Source organism: Callospermophilus lateralis, chromosome 8 (genome assembly GCF_048772815.1).
Source record: "Callospermophilus lateralis isolate mCalLat2 chromosome 8, mCalLat2.hap1, whole genome shotgun sequence".
Taxonomy (NCBI): Eukaryota; Metazoa; Chordata; class Mammalia; order Rodentia; family Sciuridae; genus Callospermophilus; species Callospermophilus lateralis.
This window is the reverse complement of record NC_135312.1, coordinates 114,692,616-114,717,996: the sequence shown is the minus strand read 5'-3', so window position 1 is coordinate 114,717,996 and position 25,381 is coordinate 114,692,616. Positions and strand designations below refer to the sequence as shown.

Genomic DNA, 25,381 nt, shown 5'->3' with positions numbered 1-25,381 from the left:
AAATCCTGCAGGCTAAGATAGGTGAGGACAGAGACTCATTGCACTCAGTTAGGGAATGAGAGGTGCATGAGTGTGAGTGAGTGGGCAGCTGAGAGGCAGCTGAGATGATCAGCCTGATATTTATTTTGTGGAGAAAGAGAGAAGGAAAGTCAAAGTCACTAAGTGACTATATGCTCAGCTCTGTTCTAATGCATATTGTATCATTTAAACCTTATAGTAACCATGGGAGATAGGTATTATTCCCAGATACTGTGAGAAAACAAAGACAGTAGAAAGTCACACAGCTAGCAAGAGAGGCAGTGACTTTAATTAAGGACTGAAGTCAAAATTTGTATTCTTTCCACCACACCATGCTGTTTTCTAAAAGTTTTAATCTTCCCACAAATTTTATCTTCTCTTCCAAACACATCATCTCAGGGCTGGCGGTGTAACTCAGTGGTAGCACATATGCTTATCATACAAGGGGTCCTGGGTTCAGTCTTCAGCAGCCAAACAAACAAAAGCCTCCCTTCACTTTTCTATAATTCTGAAGATTATTTGGGGGATTTTAAGAAATTTGCCAGGCCTGGGCCGGCCGTATAGCTCAGTGTGCCTAGTACTTGTGAGGCCTAGCACATTTGATCCCCAGCATCGGTAAAAAAAAAACAAAAACAAAAACAAAAAAAAACAAAATTGCCAGGTCTTTTATGTGTTTGGCATGTCCAATAAGATATTCTATATGGGCTGGGGATGTGGCTCAAGTGGTAATGCGCTTGCCTGGCATTCGCGGGGCGCTGGGTTCAGTCCTCAGCACCACATAAAATAAAGATGTTGTGTCCACCGAAAACCGAAAAATAAATATTAAAAAATTTTCTCTCTCTTCTCTCTCTCTTAAAAAAAAAAGATATTCTATAACACTTGGAATTGAGTAGATCCTTTGGATCAGTTTATAGCAGTGTAATAAACAACAACAACAATGCCAGTGGGCAACAAGAAGGAATGTAAGCCAGAATGTGATTTGGCACACTATTTCCTTGATAAAGTCTTAATATGGGAAATATGTATTTTTTATTGTCAGTGAACCTTATTTATTTATATGTGGTGCTGAGAATCAAACCCAGTTACTCACATATACTAGGCAAGTGCTCTACCACTGAGCCCCAGCCCCAGCCCCTGTCTTAATTATTTACTGGGTTTAAATCTATATTGAAAGACTGAGATGTGATTCAGCACTTGCCAAGCAGGCACAAAGCCCTGGGTTTGATCCTTAACACAATACAAAAATAAACATACATTGTATCATCTAATACAATGTAGAGGGAGAATAAGAAACTATAAAAAGTAACATAAAGGAAAAGAACCAAATGAAACTTCTGTAACTAAAGAGCAGTTATTTATTTATTGCAGCCCCCCATCTACCAGGGGCTCACACATGGTATCCAAGTACTCTACCAATAAGCTGCATCCCTAGCCCTTATTTTTATTTTTGGTCCTGGGGATTTGGTACAGAGGATCTTTACATCTGAGTAACATCCCCAGCCTCTTCCTCCCACCTTTTTTTTTTTTTTTTCTTTTGAAACAGGATCTCATTAAATTGCTGAAGGTCTAGCTAAGTTTCTGAGGCTGGCCTCAAACTTGCAATGCTAGAGCTATAGCCTCCCAAGTATATATAGCTATGTGCCCCAGCACCCATTTGTTCCATTTCATTTTATACAGGGTCTCCCTATGCTGCCTGGGCTGGTTTCAAACTTCTGGGCTCAGGCGATCCCTGCTTCAGCCTCCAGAGTAGTTGGGACTCTATGCAACACACTACAATGCCAGAGTCCTAAAAGTTTTAAATAATGACCAGGGATTCAATATACTGACTTCATATATCCCCTTTTATTCAGTATAAGAAATTAAAACTGACGATTCCATCATTTAATGAAACATTGTCAGGAAAATATAATTTTTTTCCTATAAAACTTTGTGAATTTGGGCTGGAGTTGTCACTCAGGGGTAGAGTGCTCACGTAGCATGCGTGAGGCACTGGGTTTGATCCTTAGCACAACAAAAAAATAAAATAAAGGTATAGTGTCCACCTACAATTAAAAAATGAAAAACTTTGTGAATTTATTTTTAGAGTTCTTTTTTTATTCTACTCTATATTACTGTGACTTCTTCATGTGGGCTGCAGATAAATTTTTTCTCAGTCCTAGGAATAGTTATACTTTTGAGTAGCTATTTTTTTTTTTAATCTCATGGACAGTGCAAGTGGTTGTTTTGTACTTGTGATGACCACTAGATGCACTTGAGCTGAGATGAATTTTCAACTCTAAAAACTGCAAAATTGCAAGATACATTTTTTGTGTACAGATTCAACAAATGCTGGTTTTATTTTCCTTCTTTTCTGTTTTCTTTCTTTTGATTTCCTCACTTTCTTCTTCACTATGACTTGGCATTTTAAAAAGCACCAGTTTCAGAGGTTCAGTCCATGGTTAGCCAACTCCACTGCTCTGGAACAGGGATGAGGCATGATGGAAAGGTGTGTCAGAGGAAGGCTGTTCATGACAGCTAAGAAGCAGAGCAAACATATACATTTACAAAGGAAAAAAAAAAAAAAGCTTTTATTAGCCAGGTGTGGTGGCACATGCTTATAATCCCAGAGACTTGGGAGCCTGAGGCAGGAGGATCACAAGTTTGAGGCCAGCCTCAGCAACTCAGTGAGTCACTGTCTCAAAATTTTAAAAATAAATAAAAAGGGCTGGGGGGGTTAGTTTAGTGGCAGAGAACCCCTGTGTTCAATCCCCAATACCATAGGAAGGAATGTGGGAGTTTTTAACTATAAAATAACTTTTAGGAATGAAATAGATCTCTGATGAATCCCTTAGGTACTAGAGCTGAAATAAGCTAGATACACCTGGTTCCACTAATGATTTTCCTATGACTTTTACTCTTGGACAAAAAGAGGTCTCAGACCAGGAAGAAAGTAAGTTTGAGTTTTATATTGGAGTAGGCAATCTGAGGGTCTATAACATATTCCATTGGAGAAAATTTAAACTAATGAATTGCCACCTAGGTAATAAACTTAGTCAAGATCACTATTTGAGGCTGCAGGTATAGCTCAGAGCTAGTATGAACAAGGCCCTAGGTTAGATCCCCAGCAACTCACTCTCTCTCTCACTCTCTCTCTCTCTCACACACACACACACACACACACACACATTGTTATTGAAAGAAAATTAATATAGTTTATTAGACTTGACATTATATTTGGGACGACTAATTGATTTCCTCTGGTCACTAATTTTCAGCAATCTGTAATAAGAAAAATAAGGTCTACATTGTTCACAAACTTGATTTATTCACCTTATAGAATATATCATTTTTATTTTGGGAATCAAAATATATTATTGTTGTTGATGTTATTATTATTCTAGGGATTAAACCCACAGGTGCTCTACCACTGAGCCAAACCTTTTTATTTTACTTTAAGACAGGCTATCACTAAATTGCTGAAAATGATCTCAGACTTTCAATCTTCCTGCCTCAGTCTCCTGTGTAGCTGGGTCATAGGCATGCCCCACTATATCTGGCCAAAACACAATTTTAACATGAAATGATGTTCACAGTAAACAAAACTTGTTTTTTAGTTTGGCAATTGTTTTTTAAGATAGAGAGAGAAAGGGGAGAGAGAGAGAGAGAGGGAGAGAGAGAGAGAGAGAGGGAATTCTAACATTTTATTTTTTTTAGTTTTCGGCAGACACAACATCTTTGTTTGTATGTGGTGCTGAGGATCAAACCCGGGCCGCACGCATGCCAGGCGAGCGTGCCACCGCTTGAGCCACATCCCCAGCTCAGTTTGGCAATTTTTTAAAATTGCAGGTCTGTTTTTTTTTTTCTGTGTGTGTGTGTGTGTAAGTACGTATGTATGTGTGTATGTGGTGTGCTAGGGATTGAACCCAGGGCCTAGTACATGCAAGGCAAGCACTCTACCAACTAGCCCCAGGCCTGTTGGTTCTAAAAATTATTTTGAAAATCTGGACTAATCTACTAAATCCAAAATATGAGCCATGTCAATTCGACTCTTATTTGTTCATTCAACACATAGTCTGAGGGGTTGCCACATGAGATGGGACACAAAGAAGAAACAGGCTGCCCTGTGTGCTTTTTTGCTCATGGTGAAAAGGACCTGTTTAGTCAGCAGTTACTGGTCAGCTGTGTGAAGTCTTCTCGGAGCAGCCGTGAGGGAAAGTCTATTTGTCTAGACATCCAATCTCGTGGAAAAAAGAAGTGAAGCTGAGCTGCCTTAAAAATGCACAGGTATGAGCCTGCTGATGAAGGGAAACATGGAAGCAAGAGAAGCGTGTGTAGTCGGGAACTAGGGTGCCTGTCCAAGTTAAAATGTGAAGGACAAAGGAATAAGTGAGGCTGAGTAAGTGTCATCCTCAGCTAAGCACCTTTTTCCCCTGGGGGGGGGGTGCCAGAAATAGGACCCAGGGCTTTGTACATGCTAGGCAACCCCAGCCCCCCCCTTTTTTAAAACAAAATTGTGAGAAACACAGAAACCTACCATCTTACCATTTTAAGAGTACGCTGCAGTAGTGTTAAAGTATATTCCAACTGTTGGCTTTATCCTACAAGAATAAATAATTTCAAGTTGAGACTAGAAATTTAGAAAGACTATCTTAAAGGGTTGGGGTAAAAGGAGGTAGGGGCTGGAGGATAGAAGGAGGGAAGGGATTATACGATTTGGGACCTTGGATGGTGGCAACAAGGGGTTCACTGAGATTCTGGGATCCTCATGGCTGTGCAGGCATTTAACCACTCATTCCTCTGTGGAGCAAAAGGGAGAAGACTAGGCGGCCAGGAAATGCAAGGGTGCAGTGTGTTTTTCAGATTGGACCAGTCACAGATTCAGGAGTTCAGAGACCTGCAACATAACTGTTCAGATCAGAGATGGTTTTTCTGACAGGGAAGATCTGTATGTGTATTTGCCTCACTGAGGAAAAATCCGATTGATTGGTAGCTGGATGCCGTGACAACTTAGGCGCTGGGCCCGACACTTGCACCATGTCTCGAAGTATTTGGTAAAAAGTTAGATGCACAGATACCGGAGATAGGATCAGAGTGCTTTTGATTGCTTTTTTTGGTGGGGGAATCACTGGGGATTGAACCCAGGGTGCTTCAGGTACTGAGCCATATCACCAACCCTTTTTGTTTTTTATTGCTAAGTTGCTAAGTGCCTCAGTGAGTTGCTGAGGCTGGCTTTGAACTTGTGGTCCTCCTACCTCAGGCTCCACAGTTGCTGGGATTACAGGCATGCACCACAGGGCCCAGTTGCTTTGATGAAGGAACAACTGGCACCATTTGGGAGGACCACCTGAGAGAGTTGCTGACTACGCTGTGGTCAGTAGAGCATGTCTCTTGAACTTCACCATGAGGAAGTGGATGAGCTGTGTAGAGAAACACCTATTCACAAAAAGGGGAATTTCGATTACATTGAGTTCATGTGGATCCTTAAACAGAACAAAAGACAATCATAACTAAAAAGGACCTCACATGCTAGCCAAACATTCCTTGTTGCCACTTTGGGTGTTTCTGAAATTTTCTGAGTCTATTGCATGCCCTTAGTTTTAGAACTTTTGCCTTTCATATTGTATTTATTTTCAGACATTTGGCACATATATCTTTGCAGTCAGACTGGAAATGAGATTTTTTTTTGTCATTTTCTTTTCTTTTTAAAAATATTTATTATTTATGTATCTTTAATTTTAGGTGGATATATTAGTTTGTTTGTATGTGGTGCTGAGGATCGGACCCAGTGCCTCATGCATGCTAGGTGAGCACTCTACCACTGAGCCACCATCCCAGCCCATTTTTTTTTTTTTTTTTTTTGTCATTTTCAACATAGAAAATAGGGTAACTTACCTGTGTGTTATGGCACATGCACATCTGTAATCCCTACTACTTAGAAGGCTGAGGCAGGAGGATTCCAAGTTCAAGGCCAGCCTGTGCAACAAAGTGAGACACCACTGCCCACCCCAAGGAAAAAAAAAAGGAGAAAAAAGAAAAATAGAATAAACTTATTAGTGGCTTCCCACCCAATAACTGGAGTTAACCTATTTCTTTAAAGAATGTTATTTGCTCAATGTTTTCTGAACCATAATTAAATTTTGTGATTAAAAAAAAAATGTTTACAAGTTTTATGGTGGATTTGTGAGTAGGGGATGGTTTCTAGCTTGGTCACCTTTTTTTTCCCCAGAGGGGAAGTTATCCAAAGGAATTCAACACACCCTGGTGAGTACCCAACCTGTATGCTGTAAGGGCTAGAAGCTTTCCAGGGGCCACAGCTTGCCAGGAAAGGTTAAACCGCGACAGTTAAAAAAGTATGTGTACATATATATATATATCTCACTGAGGCACTAAGTATATATATAAAATATAAATATATATGAATTGCTACAAAAATCTTAAGAAATTAGAGATTTTACTCTACTTTTAAAAAATGTATTGTTACTGTATAACAAACACACTTTTGGGGGGGTTTCTTTTCCTCTTTCCTCCCCCGCACTCCCCCCGCCCCCAACTGGGAGTTCGACCCAGGGCCTGGCGCATGGTAGGCACACACTCTATCACTGAGCTACATCGCCAACCTTTTTCATTTTTTGAGACAGGGCCTCGCTAAGTCGCTGAGGCTGGCCTCCAACTTGCCATTCTCCTGCCTCAGTGACTGCAAAGTGCATGCTCTTGAGAAGAAACGTGGCTGAAGAGTTAGACGGTGAGTTCAGGTTTGAAGGATGCCGAGTGGCCCTCTCTTTATTCGGAAACTTACTTCCTCACTTCAAAGCCACAGAAACCACAGGTCACTAGGTCTGCACCTCAGGCGGCTGGCACCTGAGTCTCCAGAGCACGGTCTCCCAGCGAGCCCAAGGCGTGCTAGGCGGCCTCCTCACACACGAGGGCGCTCTCGCAACTACAGTCGAAGGAGTAGCTCCGTTTGCTGTCGCGATATTCTTGACGCCGGAAAAGCGAAAGATCAGAGGTCACGTAGACGGCGCGTCCCGTCCCCGTACGCCTAAGTTCTCGCGCGAGTTGCGCTTCCGTCCTTTTGGCTCTCTGAGCAGCACCATGGCGGTAGGCAAGAACAAGCGCCTTACAAAAGGCGGCAAGAAGGGAGCCAAGAAGAAAGTGTAAGTGGCGACTATCGGCGGCCCTCGCTATTGGGGTCCTGCTGGAATCGGCGAGCGGGTTCTAGATCGCGGTGTGGGCTGGATGGCGAGGATGCCGGTTGGATTGCGCTCTCCCTGACTTTGGTTCGGAGTGCACCGCGGCCTGGCGGATCTGGGTGCTGCGTTGCGCAGGGCTACCTGCTTTTCCCCAGACTTCCTGGGTCTTGTGCGCGCGCCGCGTGTGAGCCGAGTGTTCTCCGCGACTCGGCGTGTTCTGTTCTGTGCGCTCAGGGTAGCCTATGTCCGTGGATTTTTGGTGCCACTCCATTAACTGTTGTCCAGGAAGTTACTCCCTTCAGGGACCCGCACCTCTCTACTGCTTGGGCCCCGTGGGAGGTTCTGAGAAGCTACCCTAAAGGGTCTTTGTTACCACTTCGTGCCTTCACGAACCTGTGGAGTTCGCGAGACGTGCAGGTTACCGGAGGAACATTTGTCCGTGTGATGGGCGGACATGGAGGAGAGTGGCCATAACTTTAGGGTCTGTAGGCTGTACAGCGAGACTCAGAACATCACGTGTGCGTGCCTCATTTCACTGTGAGGGAATTGATTGAGTTTAGTGTTAGGTAGTAGGGTAGTCTCTTAAAATCTTGCTGGACAGTGAAGTTAACATTAGTGTTAAATAAGGAAAGGTGTAAGAAATTTCAGTAATAAATACAAGACTTGCAATGAAACGTGAGCTTTTTTTTTTTTCCCCCTAGGGTTGATCCATTTTCTAAGAAAGATTGGTATGATGTGAAAGCACCGGCAATGTTCAATATAAGAAATATTGGAAAAACATTAGTCACCAGGACTCAGGGAACCAGTGAGTATCTTATACTTGGTTTGCATTTTCTTTAATTGAGGTATATGTATTGTAATAGGCATATTGGGCTTCTGTTCGACCTGTGACAGGAGACTTTAAGGACACCTCGGTTCTTGGTTTTAGGTTTGGCACCTGTGGTGGTTATTTTTGTGGTACTCTTAAGCAAGAGTGGTGCTTTTAGAGTTCACTAACAGTGGACAAGTGTTTTTGAACTTCTAAGGGGCACTGTCAATAAGTCATTGAAGTTTTGATGAATTTGATAACAAAGATTAAGGTCTTTATTTACCATTAACTTAATTTTTAATCTCAGCTTATATGCATGACTTAGTAGACTTGTATTTATGTAGTTCCTAATGTTAATCAGATATTCAATTCTTATTTTGTAGAAATTGCTTCTGATGGCCTCAAGGGTCGGGTGTTTGAAGTGAGTCTTGCTGATCTGCAGAATGATGAAGTTGCGTTTAGGAAGTTCAAACTGATTACTGAGGATGTTCAGGGAAAAAACTGCCTGACCAACTTCCATGGCATGGATCTTACCCGTGACAAAATGTGTTCCATGGTCAAAAAATGGCAGGTGAGACCCAAAGTTTTCTTGGAGTTCATAGGGTACATGACCAAGGATGTCATGGTGTGATGACAGGAAGGGAACATATGTAATGAAGATTTAGGTTTCATTTGAAATTTTTGATTTTGTCCTTTTAAATATATATTTTTTGTCAGTGAATCTTTATGTGGTGCTGAGAATTGAACCCATGCTAGGCGAGTACTTTACCACTTCTTTATGACCCCAGCCCTTGATTGTGTTCTTGATTTTATTATGTGCTAACTCTGGTTGCTACTGCTGAGTTTATGATGCCTTGGCTATCCTTTAATTTTTTTTGGTGGTACTGGGGATTGAACTAGGGTCACACATGAGCTATGTTCCCAGCCCTTTAAAAATTTTTTTATTTAGAAACATGCCTTGCCCAGTTGTTAGTGATCCTTTTTCCCTCAGCCTCTCCCCAATTGGGGATTATAAGAGTGTGCTACCACAGCCAACTGTGATCATCCTATTTTACTTGACATGTTTAAATTGAGTCCAAGGTTTAATACTGGGTTTTCATCGGTGTGTTTGAAGCCACCAGGGGAGGCTTGCAGTTTTGCCTGTTTCTAAAATATTTTGGGATCTCAAAATCTAGTTAATTTAGAGTGAAAGAGGGGCTCAGGTTAACATTTTGATTGCCTCTGGCTGGGAGATGTAACAGTGGCAAATTCTCTGATGTGGTGTTTAAATCATGACTCCATGTCCCATTATGTTCTTGAGAAGAAAATTTTTGTTTGCTAAGCTTTGTTTCTTGTGGAGAGAAGTATATTCTTTCATTGAATTTGGGGGTGAAATAAGCAATCCATGTAGCACAGTGCTTAACACAAAATACTCAGCTGGTGGTACCAGAAAATATATTGGTTCACATGTGTCTGGCTAACTGGAATATTTTGTATATGGGAATGAATGATGACAAAATGTTTCGGTCCCAAATGATACATCTTGATTACACCGTTACATGTATTTCTGACATTCCCTTAAGGTTTTATGGTTGCATTTCTGGAAATGTATGACTGTGATTGTGTTGATGTGTTCTTTTTCTTTTTGTGGTGCTGGGGATTGGATATGTTCATTTTATGTTTAATAAATGGAAAGCTGGCAAATCAATTTTTTCGTGACCACCTAAGGTAGCCTTTTGTATTTTAAATTTAGACAATAATATGATCACTAATTATGAACTTTAATTATATATTAGCTGTGAAATTAAATATTCTCCATAGCTTTAGTTTGGAACATAATTTTTTTTTTAACTTTTTTTTTTTTTTTTGGTCAATGGGCCTTTATTTTGCTTTATTTTTGCTTTATGTGGCCTTTATTTTTGGGCCTTTATTTATGGGCCTTTATTTTTGCTTTATGTGGTGCTGAGAATCGAACCTGGTGCTGGTGCCTCCCACATGCTAGGCAAGCGGTCTACCACTGAGCTACTACTCCAGCCCCATTTGATTGTTTATTGTTTTGCAGTGCTGGGGATTGAACCCAGGGCCTTGTGCATGCAAGGCAAACACTCTACAAAACTGAGCTATATCCCCAGCCCCCATTTGTTTGATTTTTGAGACCATATCTCAAAAAGTTGTTCAGGCTGGCCTCTAACTTGTGATCCTCCTGCCCCTACCACCCAAGTTGCTGGGATTACAGGAGTATGCCACTGCATCCCACCTAGTTGTTTTTAATAATGAAATTGAGGGATGAATTAATGACATTAAAATGTGTTATATCTGACAGTATCTTTTTCTCTCTAGACGATGATCGAGGCTCATGTTGATGTCAAGACTACCGATGGTTATTTGCTGCGTCTATTCTGTGTTGGTTTTACTAAAAAACGCAACAATCAGATTCGGAAGACTTCCTACGCTCAGCACCAGCAGGTTCGCCAAATCCGGAAGAAGATGATGGAAATCATGACCCGGGAAGTGCAGACAAATGACTTGAAAGAAGTTGTCAATAAACTGTAAGAGTTTATTTTGTTCGTCTTACAACAGAATCCTGCCTTAGATGAAGGAAAGCATATGATAACCCTGGCTCCAAGGAGGAACCAGACCCATATTTAAATCTTCTCTGTGGATCTTGGCTATATCCCTTAAATGAAAGAGTATTAAAGTGCTTAAGTAAATTGGTTTTTTGTTTGTTTTTAATCTTTTTGTGGATGAAGCTAGCAGCAGAAAGATGTTTTGCCTTAATTAGAAAATACACAATCTTCCACAATTAGTAATGCTTGGGAACAGGTGATGAAAAAAATGTTTCGGTCCCAGATGATGTCTAGTGATAATTAAACATTTTTCTGATGTTCCCATGCAGCATACAGATGCTTAAGAGGGTGTAATAGTTAATCATTAAGGCTTGGACTCAGAAGGCTTAGATATTAATTTTTTCAGATAGTCTATTCTTACTTGTAAAGGGGTGATAATAGTCTTAATAAGGATACCCTTCGGTTAAATGAGGCGTTTTATGTGTAGACTTACTCTAGGGTTTCTTTCCATGTAAAGGAAATGGGATATCCCATGTGTGAGAACCAGAACTTTGGTTTTTGTGTTTAATTTCACCATCACTTGTGATTTGCAGGATTCCAGACAGCATTGGGAAAGACATAGAGAAGGCTTGCCAATCAATTTATCCTCTTCATGATGTCTTTGTTAGAAAAGTAAAAATGCTGAAGAAGCCCAAGTTTGAATGTAAGTGAGAAATCGCAATATTCGTGAAAGAAAAATGGTGGGACTAGATAATTTTTTTTATTAGGGCCAAATAACATCTTTTTTCTTTTATAGTATATTGAACAAATCATTGTTTCAAGATATGATAAGCTATAACTAACAAAATTTTTTTTTTCTTTTTAGTGGGAAAACTCATGGAGCTTCATGGTGAAGGTAGTAGTTCTGGAAAAGCTACAGGAGATGAGACGGGTGCTAAAGTTGAACGAGCTGATGGATATGAACCACCAGTTCAAGAATCTGTTTAAAATTCAAATTTTTAATAGTGACCAATAAAAAGTCCTATTTGTGATGGTTTGCTCCTGAATTTTCTTCTAAAATAATCTGACAGCTTGGTGAATCAGATTCTCCAAGTTGGTAGTGACCTGGTGAAATTCTTAATGGATTTTATCCATGAAGTAGCAGAAATAGTAGGAAATGGTATTTCACTTATCACATGCCCTAAAGGTGGTTTTTTTTTTTTTTTTCCTCCTCTTTGTTTAAAAACAAGTAGATGCTGATGAAGCTAGTTTTTGGGCACAGGCATTTGTTTACCATCTGGTGAGGGCCTTCTTGCATGGCAGAAGATATCACATGTCAAGCAGACTGGGTGGTTTGTCTTTAAATGTTTAACCATCTGGAAGGCTTGTTAACAGTTCATTGTTGGGTCCTTCCCTCAGGTTTCAGATTGAGTAGTTTTAGAATGAAGCCTGAAATTTGGCATTTGTAATAAGTTCTCAGGTAATGCTGGTGGTGCAGATACGCTTGGTGCTAGACTAAATAATGAAAGCTCTGCTGGGCAGGGTAGCACACCAGTGCCTGTTCCAGCTGCGTGGGAGGGTCACGTGAAATAAAAAACAAAACTGAATTTAAAAAAAAAAAATGCTGTCTTTAGCCTCTCAACTATAAAACCAATGGCAAAATTTGGATTTAGAGTTAGTCATCTGTACTCCAAAGCTGTATTCCGCTAGAGAATGCTTGTTACAGGTCTGTTAACAAATGGATATTTACATTGCCCTGTATTTCCTCTAATCACTCCCTGTTTTGTGCTTATTTCTCAGACCTTCAGTTTCCTTTTTTTCCCAGCTGATGACCTTGTTTCCTATAATCACCAAGAAGGTTAAATAGGTGAGAAGGAGTCACAAACTTCCATTGCTTTTGCTCTGTCATCACTGTGTGCATTTTGTTTGTTTTTTGCCTTCTCATCACTGGATGGACTGTGCTAAGACAACCTTTCATTCAAGCATTAGATACCATATTGTCATGCTTCATTAAGCTCTTGGTTCCAGCAATTTATTCCTTTTACCTATTCCTTTCATCAGCCCATAGGCAAAATAAATCCATTCTTTTTTGTGTGTGTGTTGTACTGGGGTTGGACCCAGGGATACTCTACCACCAAGCAACTTTCCCAGCCTCTTTTATTTGAGATAATCTAAACATAAGTTGCTGAGGCTGTTCCCAAACTTGATTTCTTGCCTTAGCCTCCTAAGTAGCAGGGGAGGTCCCCTATAGCAAAGCTCAAATATATATATTTATATATATATATATATATTTTTTTGTGTGTGTGTGTGTGTGTTGGGGGATATTTTTTTGTACTGGGGATTGAACCCAGATTTCTTCTTGCTTCATAAGCACTTTACCACTAGAGCCACACACCTCTCCCTGCTCACTTTTTACTTGAATCTGCTACAATTATATATTTACCCCTATACCATTCCAAGAAAATAATTTTGGGGACTGGGCATGCTAGTACATACCTGCCCCAGTGGCTCAGGAATTTGAGGTTTACAGTGGCACTGAGCTGTAATCCCAGCTACTAAAAAGTTCAAGGCAATTTAGCAAGGCCCAAAGCAACTAAGCACTGAATGTTTCAGAGATTTCTTCCATTAAAAGCATTGCTATGGTTTGTTACTAGAACAAGTTGAGCTGTCCTCTGCCACCAGTGCTAGAGGTCAGTTGCAAGTGCCCCTACTATCTGACATCTTTTTGAAAAGCCAGACTGTCTTCAGTTTTATATGCTTTGACTGGTTTCATTAAACCACTAATGAAACCTGTTGATAAAACCAATAAATTCAGGGTCTGTTTACCAAAGTTACTTGTGATCTTGTGTTGGGTTCACAATGCTTATTTCCAATGACAGTCAAGGAAAAACTGCTGACTAACCTACCGACACCTAAAGGAAACCCAACCCCTTATTACAGGGTTTGTATTTTGGACAAAATACGTACCTCATTCAAAAGACCTTGCTGTTCAAGCAAAAAATGGGGTGTTCTGGGATGCAGCAGCCTTCGCCTCATTTGATTTTTGCATGAGGTGGTGCGTCAGTCAGCTCTCCCATTAATATAATGAATAACCCGTCAGGCATGATGATGCATGCCTGTTATCCCAACTACCTTATAGGCTGAGGCAGGAAAATGCAAATTAAGGCTACTCTCAGCAATTTACTGAGACCCTGTCAAAACAAGGGGCCAAGGATGTAGTTTGAGGTAGAATACCCCTGGTTCAATCCCCAATACTACAAAAACTGCAAACACCTGAGAAAAATAAAAAAGGGGAATGGTTTATTTGGCTCAGTTTTGGATATTTCAGTCCATGACTAACTGGCTCTAGTGCTTTGTGCCTGTTGGCACATCATATCATTGTATCACCTATAGTAGGATGCAGTTCTGCCTCAGCCTACCAAGTAGTTGGGATTACAGGCATGCCTGGTGGGTTATTTATAGTAACGGAGAACTGACCGACCAACCACTTCAGGCAAAATCAAATGAGCTCACCTCATGGCTGTGTGTAAGAGGAGAGACTAGGGATCCACAATCCTTGAGCTCCTAAAACCTCCCACTAGGTCCCTCCTACTAAAGGTTCTATCACCTTCATTAACATCTTGGGATGAAGACCAAAAATCTTCAACACTTGGACCTTTGAGGTATATCCCAGAACTAGACTATAACAAGTGGCAACAGCAACTCAACACAGCTTAAATCCCACTCTACAGCAGGTGCCACTGAACTTGCTGGCTCAATGGGGGCCTAAATAACTGGATCTAATTAATGGCTCAGATAAAAGCTGTTGTGGTTGTACAACCTCAGTACCAGCTGTAATGAACATGGTTACTGGTTGGGGCAGAATTCAAGCTGTTCTAGATCTAGACAAATTCCTTCAAATGAACTTTGCCATATTTTTGTTGACCTCTGGACTCTTGACAGTGGCCTAGCCATCTGGTCTGCCACTTCAAAGACAAGCAGATCAAAGACACCCTTTTTTAGGATTGTACACTGTGGAAATAGATTATGCTTGCTCAGAGGACCATCTAGGGCACTCATGTAGATGACTCTGGTAAATGCCAGTTCTCTGGTGAGGTGAAACATACTGGATTTAAGGTGCTAATCAAGCCAGCACCACTCAGATTGTCCCCACAATGACAATGTGGCCACCATCATGGACTAAGCACACAGGAAAAAACTCTTGTCATGCATGGCAGTCTTTGTGACTCCTGCCAGAAGTTACTCCATTTGTCTTGAAGCAAATGAGGCAACAATACACAGGGCATTTGTCCCATTTGTTCCTGATTTAACTACTTTGGACCTTTGGCCTCCTCCAAGAATAACTAATGGTGCTGTACCACTGTGGACAGATTTTTAGACTATGATATCGCTGTTACACTCTGACCACCTGACTTTGGCCATACAATTGTAGCTCTTGAAACTAATGTGTCATATTCTGTGTCTTCTAGACCATCTGCAGTCTGATCATTGGGTGCCTTCTGTCACAAAGGCCACCTAGCAGTAAGCTAAACAGATTATTTCATGCTCCCCACCATCCACAGATATCTGACATTGTTGAGCATTAAAGAGGTTTCCAACTACATCACCCTTACCTCCTGGTCCACATACCTAAGCAAGGTAGTTAGACCACAGAATATGAGTCCCCAGAAAGGGATTCTCTCTCTGCTGTCTGCCAGGAAAAAAAGATCTGAGTGAAAGAATGATTAGAGAAAAGTTGGTTTAGGTATCAGTTTTCTGGCAGTGGAGAAAAGCAACAACGCTGGCACTTGGGGGAAAAAAATACCTGAGGCCCCAGGAGTGAGGGAAGGGAAATAATTAATGTACAATTTGTTCCCTAGATGGTGGTTTCTCAACCTTGGCACTATGGATATTTAGGCTAGATAACAAGGGACTTTGCCATACATGGTAGGATATTAGCAGTTATCTCTAAATCTTTACAAATGAGCTAGATACCAGTAGCCCCTTCTCCCCATTTGTAACAGAAATGTCTTCAGACATTGCCAAATATCCCATGGGGTGGTGGTGGTGGGCAGAATTGTCCTCAGTTGGAACCACTGACCTTGACCCCATTCCACTACCTGATTCAAGTGGCAGTTGCAACTATGGGTGTGACCTGCTGCTGAGTTTGCCATTTCTGTCCACGTACTGTGGAAACAAAACTCATGTGGATGTGGTTTAACTGATCTGCTGTGCCTGCTGCCATCACAGAAACTCCCTAATCTGAATGTGCAGACACAAAAACCAACACAGTTTTGATTCAACCTGACCACTGATATGCTTCTGATATCTGAGTGGCCTTGGATAACATTATATATGGGAAAGGAAGGTGCAACTATTGGGTGACACGGCCCCTGTGACTAAACTACTATGGAGACAATATAAATCAGATTCATCAAGTCCTGAACTAAAATGACTTTGGGGTTATATGTTTGTATGTAAGGGGAAAAATGGGCCATGAGATGTCTATTGAAAACTGGGTTTGCTTTTGGGCTCATTTACTGTCCCACTAATTACTGACAATGATACCAAAGACTAGCAAATCAGTTTAAACAGTTTAAAATGAGGTCATAACGAATAATAGAGCCTGATCTTAAAATACCTCCTGGCTCCCCAGAGACTTGAGTTCACTATCTGGGACCCTGGAGAAGATGGCTGAGATCAATGCTACAGGCTGCCTTCATCTGCTGCTTTGAGTCTTACTGATAATAACCGTAATTAAATGGTATATGAGACAAATTTAGTGCATTTGATTCTAGCCTCTGTTGGCTGGATTTATCAGAATGTCCATCAGAGTAGTTTACTCATGTAAAAATTCAAGTTTGGCCAACAGTGTGTCAGGCTGAGGAGTGAATTGTGAGAGGCAATCTGCCATAGACTGTGAGCATACCTGCACATTCTTGCAGAGTATGCCAAGAATACAATCCCTTGACTGCTCTTTGCCTGGGCCATTTCTCAGGGTTGCCTTTATGTCCTTGTGAGCAACGTTGAGGGATGAGATAATGTTTCCCCCAGGAAAAAAAGCAGGCTTGCTTCCACTTGCTATGAAAGTGGTAAATCTTAGTGTTCCTTTCCTGTAACATAACCTACTGCACAATGGGCCTTTGCATCACCTCACTGGGATTTAGGAGCTTGAGGAACTGACACAAATGAACATGAAACACAGCTATGACTTTTGCTGTAATAAAGTCCTTTGTTTCTGACCCAGTTAGTCTCATGTCTTCTGCCAGCACCCATGAGACTGCCAGGCTAACTTTTTAGCTTACAAGTTGGGTAAAACATCAAGCACTGCACAGTTCCCGATACTTTTCTCCTTCCCAATTATTCTGACATATCAAACATAAATATTTTAACATGTATCAATTAGCTTTCCAACACTGTAACAAAATACCTGGGAAAATCAACTTATAGAGAAGAAAAGTATATTTTAATTCAGTTTCACAGGTGGTTGCTTGGTTCCCTTGCCTTTGGGTCTGTGGTATCGTGGTATATCATGGCAGGAATGCATAGTGTAAGAGGGCTGTTCCACCTTAGGTAGCTAAGAAGCAAAGGGGAGATGGGAGGGGGTCCGGGTCTCCATACCCTCTTCAAGGTCGGCCCCCAATGACTTAAGTCCCTTCTACTCAGCCCTTCTGCTTTAAAGGTGCCACCACCTCCCAGTAGCACCACAAACTGGGGACATTGAGCCTTTAACACAGGGTCCTTTGTGGGACAGTTCAGACCCAACTACAGCAACCTCTAAAATGAGTCCTTAGAAACACAGCAGCCCGGCATGGGAGTGCACACCTGGAATCCCAGATACTCTGGGATCAATCTCCAGGACACCATAACCACAAACCTCTAACGTGCTTCCAAATTTGATAGTTCCCTGTCATTTGTCACCTGTGTAATGGGCAATTCTGTTGGAAGTTACTACAGTTTGGATCTGAAATCCTCAGTCTGGGGCATTATTGGGAGGTGGTGGAACCTTTCAAAGGTGATTCCTAGTTGGATGAAGTTGGGTCAGTGGGGGCAGATATTGAGACCCTGGCCCCTTCTCTGTGTCCCAGCTGCCATGAGGTACTGTGTTGCCACAGGCCCCAAAGTGCCAAGGCCAACCAACGTGGACTGAAACCTTTGAAATCATAAGCCAAATTAAACCTTCCCTCCTTATAAGCTGTTTGCCTCAAGTGTTTTTTTTTAATATTTATTTTTTAGTTGTAGTTGGACACAATACCTTTATTTATTTATTTATTTTTTAATGTGGTGCTGAGAATCGAACCCAGGGCCTCACGTGTGCCAGGCAAGCGCTCTACTGCTGCGCCACAGCCCCACACAGCCCTCAGGTGTTCTTAGTAGCAGGCAGTTAACTGACATAGACACAGGCCATGATAGGCTATGCGAGTGTGACATCTGTGAAGAGCAAGGACTTGAATTTGTGAAAGCTATCCTAGAGTTAAGGTACAGCAGCTGTCAGCTCCTAAACGTCTGTGATGCTGTAAGTTTTAATTTTTGTGGTACAGGAGCCCTGAACCCAGGGGCGCTGTTTTTGATTTTGTGTTGAGACAGGGTCTTGCTAAGTTATTAAGGTTGGCCTTGAACTTTTTGATTCCCCTGCCACAGCCTCTCAAGTGGTTGGGATTATAGGCATGTGTCACCAGGTCCAGCCTCTAATTGTATTCTGTCAAAAGAAAATGTAACTTACTACCATAGCGGAAACTGATAATATCAATAGACTAATAAAACCAACTGCTAAGCTGGTCCTGTGGGCACATGTCTATAATCCCAGGGACTTGGGAGGCTGAGGCAGGAGGATCACAAGTGCAAGGCCTGCCCAGGCAATTTAGTGAGGCCCTATCTCAAAAAAAAATTTCAAAAAGGGCTGGGGCTATAGCTCAGCTGTAGAACACTTGCCTTGCACATGTGAGGCACTGGATTCAATTCTTAGCACCACATAGCACCAAATGTGGTGTTGAGGATCGAACTCGGGGCCTCGCATGTGCTAGCTGAGTGCTCTACCACTGAGCCACAACCCCAGCCCCATTAAAAAAAATTTTTTTAAAGTTTAAAAAAGGTCTAGAGATATAGCTCAGTAGTTTAGTAAACCTGGGTTTAATCCCCAGTACCAAAAACAACAACAAAAAATCAAAACAGAAAACCAACTGTTAAGGATTTGGAGCAACTACAATTCTCCAAACATTGCTAATGGAATGTAAAATGACACAACAACCTTGGGAAAAATAGGCAGTTTCTTATAAAATTAAAATATATCTGTTCTGTGACCTAATTATTGTTGTTATTATATTTTGCAGTTCCAGGGATGGAACTCAGGGCCTCATGCATGCCAGGCAAGTGTTCTACCAGAGCTACATCCCTGCCCCATAATCATTATTCTTAAAAAATGGAATTTCACAGGCTGGGGATGTGGCTCAGTGGTAGGGTGCTTGCCTGGCAGGCATACATGTCACCCTGGCTTCAACCCCCAGTGCTCATGGTGGGGGGAAGATGGGATCTCACTATATTGCCCTCGGTGGCCCCAAACTATGAGCTCAAATGATCCCATGCTTTAGTTTCCAGAGTACCTGGGACTACAGGTACCCGCCACCGGGCCTGGCCATGACCTGATACTTTTTTCCTAGGTATTTATCCAACAGGAATGAAAAGCTGTGCCCCCCCCCCAACACACAAAATGTTTATATCAGCTGGGTGGGTGGCACACATCTGTAATCCCAGCAGCTTAGGAGGCTGAGGTAGGAGGATTGTGAGTTCAAAGCCAGTTTCAGCAAGTTAGCAAGGGCCTAGGCAACTCAGGGAGACCCTGTCTCTAATAAAATACAAAACAGGGGGCTGGGGATATAGCTCAGTTGTGCTTGCCTCAAATGCACAAGGCCCTGGGTTCAATCCCCAGCACCAAAAAAAACCAAACAAACAAACAAAAAAAAAAACGGGCTGGGGATGTGGCTCAGTGGTTATGTGCCCCTGGGTTCAATTCCTGGTACACACACACACACACACAATGTTCACACCAACTTTATTCATAACAGCTAAAAACAATAGGAAAATGACAAATAAAATGTGGTATTCATACATTGAAAAGAAAGGGAATGAATTGATGCAACATAGGTAAGTTTCAAAAGTATTATGCTGCACAAAAGAAGCCAGAGGAATAGACTCTGTAAGATCACATTTTTATGAAATTGGAGAACAGGCAAAACCAATCTGTGGTGATGGAAATCAGACAATGATGGCCTCTGCGGGGGGGCAGGGAGGGAGATGGGGATGGACTGGAAAAAGGTGTGAGGGACTTTCTAAGGCAATGGCACAGTTCTACGTGTTGGTTGGTGGTGACCATCGGTATATAATTCTCAAAACTTACAGAATCACTTATTGTGTTAAAAAAAAAAAAAGGATCTAGCTAGGTAGGAGTGAACTTGCTGCATTTCGGGGTCTGTCTGCCTCACTTTGGGGTATGCCGTCCGCACACCACACTAGTCCCTTCTCACCGACTCAGTCCAGAACCAAACCTAAATAGACTTTACTCCCCCCTGTCATGGGCTTCTTGGCTTCCGTGGTGTTCAGGATCTGGACTGCACGTGTCCCTCAGCACAGTGGCCAGGGCTTCTCCTCCAGGAGTTGTGTGACCAGTGGTGATGACGATGTCCAACCTTCCGGTGGTCATGGTGTCAGTACATCGATGGCCTGATGGTAGTGAACTTCACTGCCAAATCCAAAGAGGAAAAATCTCGCCTTCTTTATTGGGATGGCAGGTTTTTGGGACCACTGGGTGCAGGGTTCTGCTCTGCAGCTATATTTGAAAATGCAATGCTGATTTTCATCTTCCCTGAGGTACTCGGCTTCCTGACTGGTCTCATCACCACCCTAATTTTCCTCAAAAACTAGTCTGTTTCTGTGTCCATCAACTGGACTATGATAGAGAGGCACTCCACCTCCTTCCAGCAGCAACCTGCACAGGGCCCACTATCCCACTGGGTAGGGGGCTTCGCATTGCACAGGGTTATAGTGCTCTATTTGTTGATTCCCATCCACCCCTGACCCCTTCGCTGCAGAGCTGAGTCTCACCACTGCCCAGCGACGTCCTGTGACTGGCACAGATGCAGGCCTTTGCTCCCTCACATTCACCTGCCCTTAGAATGCTGTCTATACAGATCAACTAAGTAACATTTTTATCACTTTTTTTTGCTGGGGGGTGGGGGGGGCAGATTGAAACCAGGAGGGCTTTACCTCTGAGCCACATTCCCAGCCCTTTTTATTTTTGAAACAGTCTCGCTGAGTTGCTTAGGGCCTTGCTAAGTTGCTGAGGCTGACCTCAAACTTGTGATCCTCCTGCCTCAGCCTCCTGAGTCACGGGAATTATAGGCATGTGCCACTGCACATGGCCTCTTTTCCTTTCTTTAACCTCCTATCAATTTTATATTCTGTCATCCATTCATGTATCTAGGTAACATTTATTAAGCATCTATGAGATGCAAAGCATTTCTTTGAAGCATTTATAACAGTAACCTTAGGCAAAATCATTCAGCCTCTGCAGGCTGAGCTCAGCTCTCCAAAGACCCCTTGGTAGTTTAACAGGAAGAATTTGCAATTAAGGGAGTGGCCCCTAGATGGTGGTATTGTTCTGAGTGAGGCTCTGGATTTTTTCCTTTCATATGTAGAGTGAAATAAAAAGGTATAGGCTAGAAAATGATTTCTCATTAGTTCTATAAAACTTCACTGCTTAAGAATTCACTCAGTGGCATTCAAAATGGCATTGTATCACGAGTCGTGTGGCCTGCGTGTATTTGATATTAATTAAAAGGAATAAACCATTAATGATTATATCAAAGTGAACATATTCCCTTATTATTAGCCCATATACCCATCAGTATTTTCTCTGGGTATATTTATCTAACCTTAAGAAACTGAATAAAATTTAAATGGTGACTGTTAAGAGCATTGATTTATAACCCTATAGAAAAAATACCTTTTCAAATACTAGTTGTAATAATCAAGTTTTATAAATAAACTGACTTTTTCATTCTGAATGTTACAGATTAATTTCCAGGCCTGGGATTTCCAGCCATGAAACAAAGGGTGCCTTTTAAAGAAATATGCTGTCTTTCAGTGTTCAAAGGCTAATACATAATGTGGCTTCTTCAGTTTTAACCTAACAATGAGAAAGGATTCAGAGATTCAGGATTTGAGCAGGCTTAGATGAACAATATCAAGTTTCCACTTAATATTCTTGAAAGGAATTAAAATGTATTCCTATTTCTTCCCTATAAAACTAACTGGGCATAAATATGTTTCTACTTAAACATGGTTGAGTCTCACCTTGAATTTAATCAATATTCAGAATAAGAAATTATCTATGAAAACCCACTGGTAACATTTTTGCTTTCTATCTGCTCAGTGGGAAATAAAAGGCAAGCAAAAACCAGAACATAATAGAGGCAAATCATGCATAACTGGATTTTGTTTCAATATAGATTTTTGCCAATGAATTAAAGAGAAAAGATAGTGTGTAGATCTAAGATAGTATTGCTATAGGTGAAATTCACCCACCCACCCATCCATCTATCCAACCAACCAAGCACCCAACCTATATGGTCCAAGGGATTTGAGATATGAAGATAAGAAGATGCCATTTCCAATTTCAAAAATTCAGTCTACTCTAAGAAAGGGACTTGGAAAAGTTCAGTTCAGTTTATTATAGTGTCAAGTAGATTTACAACTATTGCACTTATCATTCTGCTTACAGAAGGCCAACATTAAGGGGGATATTTTTCTCCAAAAGAGATAAGTTTTCAGAATCTTCAATATGTTAAAATTACACAGGCAAAGATAGAAACCTCATGTCCCGTTCCCCAGCCCTGCCCCTTTCCTGCTGTTGTACAGCTTGCTGCCAATGAGAATTTTAGTTTGGATAATGGTTTAAAAGTCATCCCTTTCTCATTAAATGACCTTTGAGTGAAATTGGACAAGAATTCTCTTTATACTCTCTTTCTCACCCCAAACATAGAAAACACAGCTCCCATACTCCAAAATCAAATGTAACCATAAACCTTGGAGGTGAACTTCACTCAAAGACAAAGTAAATATTACTTCCTTCCAGACTCCACGTGGCATTCAGGTCAAGTGCAATCACTGGCTGCCCGGCTTTTGGGCAATGGGAGAAAACGACAGAGGATCAAAAGTGGTCCAGCATATAAAATTCTTCTCAAAAACAGAAGAAAGTCATGAACATTGTTGGGAAAGTGTTTTACATTTTCAAGAAATTCTATTCTACTGATGTGTTTGGAAGATTGTCTTCAACCTATTTGGCTTTAGCCCATCAGCTGTAACTGATTCAGTCATGTGAAGAACCACTTTTATCTTAAGCTTTGCAATGTATAACAATGGATGAAAGGAAAGTGGTTTTTTATTTACACTAATAATTGTGCTGAGAAGAGCTGGCGGGGACGTGGCTGGTGGAAAGTACCAGCCTTCAGTCCTCTTAAATTATTTTTCATTCTGATTATATTTCGAATAAATGAGTGGTGGGGGCTTGGCACTGTTTTTCATCTTAACAGTTGCTCTGCATTCAAAGATGCTCTATGTGATTCATAATGTCCTACCATAACAAGACACAGCTTTTATATATTACTGGGGTAATGCAAAGAAAATGAATTTTCCTTTGGGTACCAGTAATTGTCAAAGGAATGATTGCAGATTCAGAGAATTTGCTTTATAATAACCCTGTTAACATAAAGCATAGACTGAGCAAAGAAAAACCATGGCATGTGTGTGGAAGAGTCAGCTGCATTAGCAAGGCATCTCGGGGATGGTTTGGGCTTTTTTGACTAAGATATATCCAATTTTGACCCTCTTCAGCTCCTTGGACCAAGAGGAAACAGTTACATAGGAGCATTTGCTGAGTGTGAGCTGACTTTGCCATGTGCTTAGAAATGCTCCAACTAGTTAATAAACTCTCTCTCTCTGCCCTGGTACTAACGCTAATGTGCTCAGGCTGTTAGAAATAATTTGAATATCAAAAATGAAATTGAGATTACCAACCATGTCCTGATAGTTACAGCATGTAGAGTGTCAAACGTCCTCTTTTTAAACTAAAGTAAAAATGAAGAAGCATGGTTAATTCATTTGTGCTGATTAAAATACACCTCCAAGTGCAACTTGGGTTTGCAGCCACTCCATGCGGCTGCGTCACCAGACACTCTTCCTGGGGGAAGGGGGGGACATGTGTATCTGCCTTGCTAATCCCTGCAGGTGTCTTCCTAGCCCATGTGCATACTCCCACTGTGAAGGAAAGCTAGCTACAAAACCTAGAAGTTTTCTGCTTTCAGAAAATTCTAGTGTATCGTGTACATCTCAGGTATTTCTCTTTCTGCTTAAAAAAATAGTGCAAAAACATCTGATAGTCAAAATGATAGTTCAAGCGAGTTTTCGTGCCAGGGAACAGTAGAGCTTCACCTTTAGCTGACTTGTAGAATGTGAACGTAGTTTTTGGGAAATATTCCAGATTTCCCCATTAGTTCTCCACTCATCCAGTCGTCATCTACAGATTCCAGCTCTGTTATTATATCCCCAGCCTGTAATAAGACAGGAATTGGAAATAAGTATTGGTTTCTATTGGATCTAAGCATGGTAAGTAGCCTACCTGGAATGGCATGAATAGTCTCCCCTCTTTATAGAACTCAAATATCTTGATTTGCAGGGAGAATTCAATGACATACCACAGAAACGATCTACACCTAATGATGATACCATTTGCTTCCCTATTTGTCTTCCTCAAACCCTATTCCCTCGCCATTATCAATTTTGCTGCACTTTGATTTTCATGCTAATAAATTGGTGGTGGTGGGGGCAGTGCCAGGGATAGAACTTAGGGGAACTCAACCACTGAGCCAGATCCTTATTTTATATTTATTTAGAGACAGGATCTCACCGAGTTGCTTAGCACCTCACTTTTGCTAAGGCTGGCTTTGAACTCATGACCCTCCTGCCTCATCCTCCTAAGCAGCTGGGAATATAGGTGTGCGCCATGACACATAGCTCTGCTTATAATTTTATGATTCCTAAAGTTACCACCACCAATTGAGAATCCTTCTTGAATAAATGACAATATCAGCCATACATACACATATAATTTCATCTAACATTATTTACTGAGCACCTAGTATGTGCCACTCAATGTTCTGGGCACTATGGAAATAGTAAATAGGCGTCATTCTCAAGTGGGAAGATATAAGCAGAGCAAAGCAGACAATGTGGAGTTGCTGCCTCATTGGGGTAATCAGAGAGGGTCCTATGGAAGAACAACACTATACAAAGCCTTGGAATGAGAGTGAGCCATGTGCTTATTGGCTGCCTGGTCCTAGTCTATGCACTTTACACAGGAACTAACTCAATTTAAACAATACCATAGTCCCAGGGATGGCCATCATTATTATTGTCCTCATTTTAAAGCTACATTTTTATATATTTATTTTAAAGAAAACGAAACTAGTCGCTGGGCGTGGTGGTGCACGCCTGAAAGTCCAATGGCTGTAGAGACTGAGGTAGGAGGATTGCAAGTTCAAAGCAAGCATGAGGGGTGCCTGGAGTTGTGGCTCAGCGGTAGAGCGCTCACCTAGCATGTGCAAGGCCTTGGGTTCGATCCTCAGCACCACATAAAAATAAATAAAATAAAGGTATTGTGTCCAACTACAACTAAGAAATATTTTTTAAAAAAAGTTAAGCATCTGTAGTTTAGCAAGGTCCTAAAACAACTCAGCAAGACTCTGTCTCTAAATAAACTATAAAAAAGGATAAAAAAGGGCTGGGGATGTGGATCAGTAGTTAAGCATCCCTGGGTTCAATCTCTGGTA

General features: G+C 41.4%; 2 protein-coding genes, 1 long non-coding RNA gene and 2 other non-coding genes across 10 annotated transcripts in view; 3 read left to right on the top strand and 2 right to left on the bottom strand.

Moving 5' to 3' along the window:
- Positions 1 to 4,554: 4,554 nt before the first annotated feature.
- On the bottom strand, positions 4,555 to 6,881 carry LOC143406518 (uncharacterized). Its single transcript, XR_013092201.1, has 4 exons — positions 6,794 to 6,881; positions 5,890 to 5,993; positions 5,250 to 5,430; positions 4,555 to 4,595 (listed from the first exon to the last, which is right to left on the bottom strand). It is a non-coding gene; the product is annotated as an uncharacterized LOC143406518 (long non-coding RNA).
- Positions 6,882 to 7,044: 163 nt separating this feature from the next.
- On the top strand, positions 7,045 to 11,572 carry Rps3a (ribosomal protein S3A). Its single transcript, XM_076864761.1, has 6 exons — positions 7,045 to 7,151; positions 7,889 to 7,992; positions 8,379 to 8,566; positions 10,315 to 10,523; positions 11,135 to 11,244; positions 11,407 to 11,572. Exons 1-6 carry the CDS (start codon positions 7,090 to 7,092, stop codon positions 11,526 to 11,528), a joined length of 795 nt encoding a protein of 264 aa, XP_076720876.1. The 5' UTR covers positions 7,045 to 7,089; the 3' UTR covers positions 11,529 to 11,572.
- LOC143406574 (small nucleolar RNA SNORD73) lies at positions 9,477 to 9,549 on the top strand. The gene has a single exon (XR_013092222.1). It is a non-coding gene; the product is annotated as a small nucleolar RNA SNORD73 (small nucleolar RNA).
- Positions 10,793 to 10,861, top strand: LOC143406575 (small nucleolar RNA SNORD73). Its single transcript, XR_013092223.1, has one exon. It is a non-coding gene; the product is annotated as a small nucleolar RNA SNORD73 (small nucleolar RNA).
- Positions 11,573 to 19,605: 8,033 nt separating the features above from the next.
- Sh3d19 (SH3 domain containing 19) overlaps positions 19,606 to 25,381 on the bottom strand; it is a 182,548-nt gene continuing 176,772 nt past the window's right edge. For 4 of the 6 annotated variants that reach the window (XM_076864322.2, XM_076864325.2, XM_076864326.2 and 1 more), the window contains exon 20: positions 22,197 to 24,103. In XM_076864322.2, the coding sequence (XP_076720437.2) occupies positions 23,987 to 24,103 (117 nt within the window). In that variant the 3' untranslated portion in view covers positions 22,197 to 23,986. Of the gene's footprint in view, positions 20,323 to 22,196; positions 24,104 to 25,381 lie in introns of those variants that run through there. The other 2 variants (XM_076864324.2, XM_076864323.2) reach the window with 2 other exon arrangements.

What these genes read in the sequence shown, in the direction of transcription:
- Rps3a (XM_076864761.1), top strand. Translation starts at nt 7,090, where the DNA reads ATGGCGGTAGGCAAGAACAAGCGCCTTACAAAAGGCGGCAAGAAGGGA. An exon ending in CACCAGGACTCAGGGAACCA is followed by an intron (nt 7,993 to 8,378) that starts GTGAGTATCTTA and finishes CTTATTTTGTAG; the next exon opens with AAATTGCTTCTGATGGCCTC. An exon ending in GAAGAAGCCCAAGTTTGAAT is followed by an intron (nt 11,245 to 11,406) that starts GTAAGTGAGAAA and finishes TTTTCTTTTTAG; the next exon opens with TGGGAAAACTCATGGAGCTT.